Genomic DNA, 10,939 nt, shown 5'->3' on the forward strand with positions numbered 1-10,939 from the left:
CAATGTGTAGGAGGAAACACCGTTCAACTGACGACCGAGGTCAGCCTGCAGGCGCCCGGCCCGCCACAAGGAGTTGCTAAAGCGCGATGAGCCAAGCACCCCCGGCCAAACCCTCCCCTAACCTAACCTGGACGACGCTGGGCTAATTGTGAACCGCCCAATGGGACTCCAGATCACGGCCAGTTGTGATACAGCCCGGGATCGAACCCGGGTCTGTAATGACGCCTCTAGCACGGCGATGCAGTGCCTTGGACCACTGCGCCACTCTGGAGGCCCCTTCGCTTTATTTTCAACTCTCCTTTCGCAGCTTTTGTCTTATTGAACTAAACTTCGACAATGTCCTTTTTGCTTCCATGGATTGACGTTAACTTTTTCTGCCCGTTCCCAAAAGCATATTTGGTGATATGCTGTGTAGGCTATTTGGTACATGTACAGTTAAGCCCTAAATCTTAGGTTTATGCACTAATACCAGATAGCCCAAAATAATGAAAGAAAAACCTCAATGTAGCCTATAGATATAAATTGCACAAGAATTATACATTTATGCATTTTTTTAAGGTATCGTTTTCTCTTTATTCAACAACCGCCCTTCAGCCACACAATATTTGATGACTAAACCCGTCCGCCCTGCTGATATAACCGCGGGAACAGCAGGTTGAGTCAACCCGGGTATCACTAATAAGTACATCTGACTCCAAGCTCTAGCTATATCTGTAACAAATCTAAGGGCATCAGAGAAAGGCCATGTTTTGTAGTATAAAAATACGTTTTTTACACAGTCTCACACAAACATTCCCACAACTAATTTACCCCCCACCCAACCAAGGGGGTAAGTGACTATCAATGTACCCAGTGGCCAGCAAGTCCCTCTGAGAACCAATCAGGAAAGAACACCAATGACAGATTTGATCTTGATCCCACAGAGAACCCACTGTAGATGTCTCTCTGGTCTCTCTTTTTGTTGATCTTAGCTGAATAGATCTGGAGGTTTGTCATTGTCACAACAGTCCCTGACAAAGTGGTTGCAGCCATTTTGATTGAATCTCCTATTAGGATAAATCCACATCTTCACCAGTCTGAAAACAACCCCCTCTACACATTCACATGGTGGTTGAGTCCTGGAGGGGTCCACTCATGTAGCCGCCAACCGAATGCCCAACTGTCTGGTAGGGGGCAGAGCCTTGACCTGAGCAGCCTGTGACAGGCGAGACTGACAGGCCGCGGAACAGGAGGTCCATGGAGGGCAGTAGGGGCTTGAGCAGACTGACAGGGCAGAAGGCAGAGCCTCCATGAGGAGTGAAATTCACCTTGTTGGGGTCAGGGCAGGATACCTGGAGGAGAGGCTCTCTCTGACAGGGAGAACTGGGGTTGAGGGACAGAAATAGAGGCGATTAGACCAAATCATTTCTAATAACACAAAGTCTGTGTGTGTTTCAATACTCACATAGCCTCTTCACACACTACTCGTACTCGCTCACAGCCCTCAGGGGGCTCCCTCTGGAAGGAGTAGGTCTTGTTGGGACGAGGGGAGGAGGAGGAAGGCTGCAACAGGAAGGGGTCCAGAACAACTGGAGAGGGAGAGGGGCACATTGTCTCACAGTCCACAGGGTCTGCACAGAAGAAAAAAACATGATTTAAACGTCCACTCCGGTATTTAAGTCATTCAAGTCCAACAAACCATCCATTTACTCACCTGGCTCTCCGATGGGGTAGGGAGACTGAGATGGGGAGAGTAGAGCCGGGTTCAGGGCACAGGGAGACTCAGATGGAGAGAGCAAAGCCGGGTCGAACGAGGCAGGGGAGGGCTCACTCTGGGTACCACTGCTGCACCTCTGGGCAGGAACTGGGGCTCTGTGGCCGTCTGGGACATCCAGGATCTAACAGGGGAACAGGGAGAGGGTATGGTGAGGCTCTGGGACACAGGCCATTTGAGAAAAATAAGGGCTAATTGGCTGTCACTAGGGGGATCCAGCGGATCCATACAGGGTTGAGATCATGGATCTAAGCCAGCCGGTACCCAAGCAGACAGGCTGCATTTAAACATGCTCACCTTGTGCTGGTCCTCAGGTGTCTCTGACACAAAGACACCCTCCAGCTCCAGGTTCAGACCTTCCACACTGCGCTGCAGCCGAGGGGCCAACCTGCTCAGGGGCACCGTCTGGGGGTTCACCAAACACACATGAAAATGGAGCACAGGAGTGTCTATGGTCTAATTTTATCTGTGCCACACAAAGTGGCTTGAGTGTGAGGGTATGTGCCAAAGGCCATGTATCTACACGTATGAGTAAGAACGTATTCCTGTCAATGTGTATTCCTGTCATAGTGTGGTGGTGGTGCAACCAGGCAGCTTGATGACACCAGCTCCTAAGAAAAGCTGTGCTGTTTTTATAGCCCTGTTGCTAGCTTCAGTCTACTCTGCCTGAGAAACTCAGAAGGCCAACCATCAGTGTTCTGCATCAGTGAATACTCTGAACACCTCCTGGGTCCCACTGTCTGCATACATGATCTTACATTACAGTCATTCAGGGGACATTCAAATTCAAAAATAACATTCAAGTAAACAAGGTGCAGTATAAATAAGGACTGGTTCAGGACTGGTTCAGAGTGCAGATCAAATCCACAGTATTATGGGGAGGGCTGTATAGGACGTACCTGTGTAGCGCCTGGTGCATGGCCTCCAGGTAGCGGGTGGTGGGGACGCTCATATCCCCCAGAGGGAGGGGCGTGTCGGGAGCGCTTCTGCAGCTGGTGCCTGAGCTTAGCCACCTGAGGCCAAGGCATAGAGGGGAAAGGACTTAGAAGAGACGCTTGTCTTTCAGAGGAAAGAATGAGGGGAGGAATGTTTCAACAGGGAGAGAGCGGTGTGACTGGCCTAATCACCCCTGACAACAGGAGAGTAAAAATAGTCCCATCTCTGAGTTCTACTGGTATATTGTGAGAATGACGTTTGATTGACAAGCTCCTGGTTAAAGGATATTTTTTATTAAACATTTACATTAGAAAAGGAAGTACTCACCTCCCTCAAGTGTTCCGCGCTGCCCCATGATGCTGAGCGTTTGTGTCCGCCAACACTTCTTCTTCCCCGAGTCTCCTCTGCCCAGGAGCTGGGAGTCTATGGGAGGAGCAGGGATGTTATCATAGTAACCAGCCACACATTGCTTATACAACTCTGCACACAACACACAAACTTTCTGAAAAATTTAACTGACTTGAAAATATTCGTTTTTTTCCTGTGGAAACTTTGGTGATTGGATTGGAGTCAGAGAGCATTATGTTCTTGTCGATCATTCAATTACACAACTGGTAACTTTATCTATGAGTTCTAAGATAGACCTTTCAGTAGCACATTACAGAGCAGTGAACCTGTTTTGCTCCTCTCTCGTTGTACAATTTACACCTATGGAAGTGAAACAGCACCCGAGCTCCATGATTTGACTAGAGTTCAGAAGTGGTGCCCTACAGCTGTCAGGCACACCTGCCAGTCACACAGCTGTGTAGATAGAGGCAGACAGTCAGGCGAGGAGTAAACCACTGATGCTGACAACACCCCCTACAAATGAGTAAAACAAAAACCACAGCAATGCAAATACACAAGCGACACATGTCAACTACAGCAATAAAGGCTACAAAACAGCAAAGACAGTTTAACATAAGTACACATAGGACCTACCTACACAAACAAGACATGCACATTGACAGCTGTAGTCACACACAATAGGAGAACGCCACACAGAGTTTGGGTAATCAACATGGTGATGTCCTGTGCTGTCCCTCCTTCATTTATCAAAACTGAGCTCCCTGTCTTCACATGCAAGAGGAGGAAGAAGAGAGCGTACAGTGGAGAGTTCCTACCGACATAGCCCCGGCTCCTCCTATACCCACAAGCCCCGGGGTGAGCGTTGCTAGCAGATGGGAGGATGAGAGTGTGGCGGTCTATCTGCTGAGCTGCCCTCCCTCGTCTCCACACACACAGCCTGGAGCGGATCCTCTTGCTTTTGCCCAATTTCTCCTCAACAATTTCTTTTTTTCTGTTCTGCCTCCCCCTAACTTAGTTATTTTCTCTGGGCCTCCACTCCTCCAAATGCAGGTCCCTCTCCGGGTCACGTTTCCCCAAAATGCAGCCTTCTCTCTGCGTCTAGTCTCCTAGAGCTCTCAGTCCTCTCACAGAGTTCCACACTGATGTCATGACACACAGTAGTGTAACAGAGTCGGTCCCGGGCTATAAATTACAATAAAAAACCTTAACGCCATCTTCCGCCCTATTTGGTGGAGCCGTGGTCAGACATCATGGCTAAATATGTCATGGAGGGACACCAGTCAGTTACCCAACCCGGTCGGTGTAGTGTTACTGCTCCTTACATCCCCCTCTCCTCCTCCACCAAACATGACCAGAGAGATCACGGGACACACAGCTATTAAAAGACCCGGTCAAAAGGTGATGGAATGTTGTGGGTGTCTAACTCTTCAAATGCCAATTCAGTCTTGTGTTTGATTTTATGTATATTTACTTTTAAAATGTTAGAAAGGGGTTTTGAACCTGTTACTACAAATTGTTTAGATTGGGTATCTCTTCAGTCTGTGTGTTTGTGGCAGAGGGGAACTCCCCCAAATCCACAAGAGGCTGGTTGTATGGGAAAATGGGACTGTTTTATTACTGAAGGAGGTAATGGCAGACAATAGGAGACAGTTATATCATCTTAAATAAAGCAGGGAAACTGTGCCGGGGGGGGTCTGTATAATGAGGTCGGGAGGGGTCTGTTCTGTACAATGGAGGGCAGGGGGTTTGTTCAGTGTAAACTGTGTCAAGATTGAGGGCACAGTGGTGGAGTGTGGTTAGGTTAGCCCAGGCCTTGTGCACTAGATGGGGGGGTGGATACAGTAGAGGGGGGCACAGGGGTAGGTTGAAGAGACAGCAGAGGTTGAAGAGAACAAAACAACTATTTCCAGTTGGCTGCCTTCCACTGCTCCTCAGCTTCAGACTGGAACTGTTAGACACCTGCAGAGCCAGCCTCAGATAGCCTCACTAAGTCTATTTACTTCAGAGTACACAGAATAACGCAACAGTGTTTATAACATACATTTTCATAGATTATAAGTCTGGCCATTGTAAGCAACAATGGTGACAAATTGAATGGAGAGCTACAAATGGTGTTTAAGCTAAACTCAGCAAAAAAAGAAAATGTCCTCTCACTGTCAACTACGTTTATTTTCAGCAAACTTAACATGTGTAAATATTTGTATGAACATAACAAGATTCAACAACAGACATAAACTGAAGGAGTTCCACAGACATGTGACTAACAGCAATGGAATAATATGTCCCTAAACAAAGGGGGGGGTCAAAATCAAAAGTAACAGTCAGTATCTGGTGTGGCCACCAGCTGCATTAAGTACTGTAGTGCATCTCCTCCTCATGGACGGCACCAGATTTGCCAGTTCTTGCTGTGAGATGTTACCCCACTCTTCCACCAAAGCACCTGCAAGTTCGCAGACATTTCTGGGGGGAATGGCCCTAGCCCTCACCCTCCGATCCAACAGGTCCCAGATGTGCTTAATGGGATTGAGATCCGGGCTCTTCGCTGGCCGTGGCAGAACACTGACATTCCTGTCTTGCAGGAAATCGCGCACAGAACTAGCAGTATGGCTGGTGGCATTGTCATGCTGGAGGGTCATGTCAGGATGAGCCTGCAGGAAGGGTACCACGAGGGAGGAGGATGTCTTCCCTGTAACACACAGCGTTGAGATTGCCTGCAATGACAACAAGCTCAGTCCGATGATGCTGTGACACACCGCCCCAGACCCTCCGCCTCCAAATCGATCCCGCTCCAGAGTACAGGCCTCGGTGTAACACTCATTCCTTCAACGATAAACGCGAATCCGACCATCATCCCTGGTGAGACAAAACTGTGACTCGTCAGTGAAGAGCACTTTTTGCCAGTCCTGTCTGGGCCAGCGACAGCGGGTTTGTGCCCATAGGCGACGTTGTTGCCGGTGATGTCTGGTGAGGACCTGCCTTACAACAGGCCTACAAGCCCTCAGTCCAGCCTCTCTCAGCCTATTGCGGACAGTCTGAGCACTGATGGAGGGATTGTGCGTTCCTGGTGTAACTCGGGCAGTTGTTGTTGCCATCCTGTACCTGTCCCGCAGGTGTGATGTTCGGATGTACCGATCCTGTGCAGGTGTTGTTACACGTGGTTTGCCACTGCTAGGACGATCAGCTGTCCGTCCTGTCTCCATGTAGCGCTGTCTTAGGCGTCTCAGTACGGACATTGCAATTTATTGCCCTGGCCACATCTGCAGTCCTCATGCCTTCTTGCAGCATGCCTAAGGCACGTTCACGCATGAGCAGGGACCCTGGGCATCTTTCTTTTGGTGTTTTTCAGAGTCAGTAGTGTCCTAAGTTTTCATATCTGTAGCCTTAATTGCCTACAGTTAGTGTCTTAAAGACCGTTCCACAGGTTCATGTTCATTAATTGTTTATGGTTCATTGAACAAACATGGGAAACAGTGTTTAAACCCTTTACAATGAAGATCTGTGAAGTTATTTTGATTTTTACGAATTATCTTTGAAAGATGGGGTCCTGAAAAAGGGACGTTTCTTTTTTTGCTGAGTTTATATCAATAAAGGCTTGACAGGACTATATTCCTCTCAGTTTCAGATCTACATGAGTTAATGGCTGTTAATGTTAAATTCAAATTTGGGCTGTGACTGAGTCTGGTGAGTTTACCTGTGTGGCCTTGTCATTGACACAGGTGACTCCTTGGCTCTCCCCCTCCTTAGGCCACAGGCCCTGCAGATATGGTCCAACGATTGTATCCAGGGACAGGGTGCGACGAATGGTCGGCTTTGGGGGGCGAGACTTGTTCCTGTCACCTTATGGAAACAGCCAAAAGACATCACATGTACTGATATGAAATGTGTCTGCTTTATACTGTGAGTGTGTGATGAGGTTAATATTTCTAACAGAAGACAGATGCAAATCTTGTATGGAGGGCTGTTTTGTGTTACGGTGCCCCAGTATGACAGCATGTTGGTCTGGCAAACTCAATGCTCAGCCTACCTCTGCAACAAATAGTCACATCATAATAAAGGAGGAACAAAACTACTTTAGCACCAGCAGGAGTTCACAAAATGGCCTCCCCCGGCCCCCACCACCTCTTGCAGGGCTTGGTGAGCTCGTAGTACAAGTAGGTGTGTGTTGGCAGCTCTTTGTAATCTCTGGCAGGTGTGAGCCAAGCCACTAAGCCTACAGCAAAGCCCTCCAAAGACATGTTGCACAAGACTGGCAACGATTCTACTCCTGAAACCTATTCCCCAACTCATACCACTTCCCTCCACCCCACTTCCCAGGGCAGATAGGATGTATACATAAACACCACAGAACAAGCACTAGAGTTACTGGTGCATCCTTACAGTGTACCGTTGAAACACACTGGGGAATTACAGGCCACAGGGCCCAAAACAAAGGTCCCTTTAAACCTCTCTTGGCATCTGGCTCTAGCCAACAGCTCACAGATACAGTGCGGGTAGGGTGGTCTACTTGAGATTATTATGGATAAGAGTGAGAATATTTGTATTTGTCAAACGGCAGTCAAGCATCAATCATGTCACCAGAATAATACCCTCGATATTTATTGGAAAGTAGCATCAAGATCCCCGTGCACTTTCACCACCCTGTGAAGCTTAGTATAAGTTATTTAATCTGTAGCCTAATAAACTGTATGGTTTCCTGAGTAATAGTGGGAGGACCACACACCTTATCATCGTGTGACTCCAAGTTTACTTCGATATGATGGTTATTCAGTGGAGGCTGGTGGGAGTAGCTATAGGAGGACGGGCTCATTGTAATGGCTGGAATGGAATTAATGGAACGGAGTCATACATGTGGTTTCCATATATTTTATGTGTTTGATACCGTTCCATTTAACCATTGCAGTCTTTACAATGAGCCCGTCCTCCTATAGCTCCTCCCACCAGCCTCCACTGTGGTTATTATATCAATATTTCCACCAGAATTTCTCGCATAATACATTTTACTGACACAAAAAGATCCCACCATGTCAAACGAACAAATAACCTGTCAGCATTTATAAAATTGTACCGAAACTACCTGTCGTGATTTGTTTTTTTTATAGATGGTACGACTTTAGTCGCATAAAAACTGTGGATAGAAAGGTGGTTACTGATAACTCTTTATGATGCCATTCAAATCATTTGTGACATAATAAAAGTATTGATGTCACTGAACTCTTGATGTCATTCCAATAATTTGTGATGTAATAAAAAACCGTTGATGTCACTGACTGAGAACTCTTTCTATTATGATGTTCCAGTTATGTGGTGTAATAATGAAATTATAGAATAAAACATATGATGGAACAAACATGACATTATGCTCCAATTAAGTAGCACATTTCTGCTTTTATAGTTTTTTTTAACACTTCATTTTCTAGGGTCCTACAGAGACCCACATCAAAACACACATGCTTGAGCAGGGCACATAGGGTGGGGGATGGCTGGTGCAAATTAGGCTATATTCACTGAAAGTCGGTGGTTTGTTTAGAAAAATTGAGAGGTGGGAGTTTCTGTCCAGAGGCTACTAAACGTACAATAGGCCCATGTAGCTCTACAGTAAGATACTATAACAGTTATTCATAATAGATAGCCCACATACCCGTTAGACTAGTGATAGACAGCAATAACAAATCAAACTCTAGCGACATTCCCACCATAGTGTAATATTTGGCAAGGGACATGTATTTAGCACCAACATTAGCATATTTATTTACCCGTCTTGGAATCTTTGCAGCGCGGTTGTGCTTTGTTGTGAAGCTGGAATGGGACAGTGGCTCGAAGTGGTTGTAGACAAGGGGTGCCCCCCCGAGCCGCTTCACTTCTGCACGACATCCCCCCCAAGTGCAAAATGAAGCAGCCGAAAACACTTCACGACTTCAACAGGCGACCGTATCAAAGCTCACAATCAGTAGTTTTAGCTACCTCTTCTTCGGTTTAAATTAGCCAGTTTACAATATTTATTTATGATAGCTATCCAACATGGTTAGCTTCTTGCTAGCAGCCAGCCTTCTTTTGTGATGACCATGATTTCCTCTAACTTCTCTCTCGAACTAAAATAAAGAAATAACCTCTAAAATATTATCCCTGCATTAGTTCACAATTAACCTATTAAATACCCAACCTTTTCATCTACCGTTGGCTATTATAACTTTACTTTATGTAAACTATTCAGCTACACCGTTGACAAAATATTGCCAAATCTTGTCTGAAACTGACAACAGCTCAACTAGCCAAATTCTCGTGTCTAATTTACTTACAAGTGGGCGAGGCGAAGGACAAATTCTTGATATGGTTGGGTACTGAAAAACACGACTTAACTTCTATTGGTCATAAACTCTATCTATCTATCAAGGGTCTGCCCTCGAAAGTCATTAAGTTCCCTCCCAGTTTATTAAATCAAAAACCAGCAGCGTGCACCAGTGCCTCCCACAATACATTCACACACATTCCTCTTTCATGTTCGAACATACTGGATTAAACTCCTTATCTACACTGAACAAAATATAAACACAACATGCAACGATTTCAAAGTTTTTAGTGAGTTACAGTTCATATAAGGAAATCAGTCAATTGAAATAAATGAATTAGGCCCTAATCTATTGATTTCACATGACTGGGAATAGAGATATGCATCTGTTGGTCACAGATACCTTGAAAGAAAAAAAGGGAGGGGCGTGGATCAGAAAACCAGTCAGTATCTGGTGTGACCACCATTTGCCTCATGCAGAGTGACATCTTCTTCGCATAGAGTTGATCAGGCTGTTGATTGTGGCCTGTGGAATGTTACCCACTCCTCTTCAATGGCTGTGCAAAGTTGCTGGATATTGGCGGGAACTGGAACATGCTGCCGTATACGTCGATCCAGAGCATCCCAAACATGCTCAATGGGTGACATGTCTAGTGAGTATGCAGGCCTTGGAAGAACTGGGACATTTTCAGCTTCCAGGAATTGTGTACAGATCCTTGCGACATGGGGCCGTGCAATATCATGCTGAAACATGAGGTGGTGGCAGCGGATGAATGGCACCACAATGGGCCTCAGGATCTCGTCACGGTATCTCTGTGCATTCAAATTGCCATGGATAAAATTAAAATGTGTTCTTTGTCCTTAGCTTATGCCTTCCCATACCATAACCCCACCATGGGGCACTCTGTTGACAACGTTGACATCACCAACCCGTTAGCCCACACAACGCCGTACACGGCCTCTGCCCGGTACAGTTGAAACCGGGATTCATCCGTGAAGAGCACACTTCTCCAGCATGCCAGTGGCCATCGAAAGTGAGCATTTATCCGCTGAAGTCGGTTATAAAACCGAACTGCAGTCAGGTGAAGACCCTGGTGCGGACAACGAGCACTCAGATGAGCTTCCCAAGATGGTTTCTGACAGTCTGTGCAGAAATTCTTTGGTTGAGCAAACACACAGTTTCATCAGCTGTCTAGGTAGCTGGTCTCAGACGAGCCCGCAAGTGAAGAAGCCGGATGTTGAGGTCCTGGGTTGGCGTGGTTACATGTGGTCTGCGGTTGTGAAGCCGGTTGGACGTACTGCCAAATTCTCTAAAACGACGTTGAGGTGGCTTACGGTAGAGAAATTAACATTCAATTATCTGGTAACAGCTCTGGTGGACATTCTTGCAGTATGCATGCCAATTGCACGCTCCCTCAAAACTTGAGACATCTGTGGCATTGTGTTGTGTGACAAAACTGTACATTTTAGAGTGGCCTTTTCTTGTCCCGAGCACAAGGTGCACCTGTGTAATGATCATGCTATTTAATCAGCTTCTTAATATGCCACACCTGTCAGGTGGGTGGATTATCTTGGTAAAGGAGAAATGCTCACTAACAGGGATGTAAACAAATTTG

General features: G+C 46.3%; 1 protein-coding gene across 3 annotated transcripts; it reads right to left on the reverse strand.

The window, feature by feature from the left end:
* Positions 1 to 78: 78 nt before the first annotated feature.
* LOC123491194 (protein FAM117A-like) lies at positions 79 to 9,618 on the reverse strand. Of its 3 annotated transcripts, none has more exons than XM_045221089.1 (8): positions 8,791 to 9,618; positions 6,729 to 6,874; positions 3,017 to 3,112; positions 2,653 to 2,766; positions 2,051 to 2,158; positions 1,694 to 1,877; positions 1,445 to 1,568; positions 79 to 1,362 (listed from the first exon to the last, which is right to left on the reverse strand). In XM_045221089.1, exons 1-8 carry the CDS (start codon positions 8,906 to 8,908, stop codon positions 1,101 to 1,103), a joined length of 1,152 nt encoding a protein of 383 aa, XP_045077024.1. In that variant the 5' UTR covers positions 8,909 to 9,618; the 3' UTR covers positions 79 to 1,100. The 3 variants fall into 3 exon arrangements, with proteins under 3 accessions (XP_045077024.1, XP_045077023.1, XP_045077025.1); XM_045221088.1 differs by having other exon boundaries at positions 1,445 to 1,610; positions 8,791 to 9,614; XM_045221090.1 differs by lacking the exons at positions 6,729 to 6,874; positions 8,791 to 9,618 and adding an exon at positions 3,853 to 4,577 and having other exon boundaries at positions 1,445 to 1,610.
* Positions 9,619 to 10,939: the final 1,321 nt, after the last annotated feature.

The sequence above is a fragment of the Coregonus clupeaformis genome, chromosome 7 (genome assembly GCF_020615455.1).
Source record: "Coregonus clupeaformis isolate EN_2021a chromosome 7, ASM2061545v1, whole genome shotgun sequence".
Classification (NCBI taxonomy): Eukaryota; Metazoa; Chordata; class Actinopteri; order Salmoniformes; family Salmonidae; genus Coregonus; species Coregonus clupeaformis.

Excerpts from the sequence above, each read along its gene's own strand:
- LOC123491194 (XM_045221088.1), bottom strand. The coding sequence starts at position 8,908 with ATGTCGTGCAGAAGTGAAGCGGCTCGGGGGGGCACCCCTTGTCTACAA. Across the intron at positions 2,767-3,016 it reads GCGCGGAACACTTGAGGGAG|GTGGCTAAGCTCAGGCACCA; the intron begins GTGAGTACTTCC and ends CCTTGGCCTCAG. Across the intron at positions 2,159-2,652 it reads ATGCACCAGGCGCTACACAG|ACGGTGCCCCTGAGCAGGTT; the intron begins GTACGTCCTATA and ends GTGAACCCCCAG.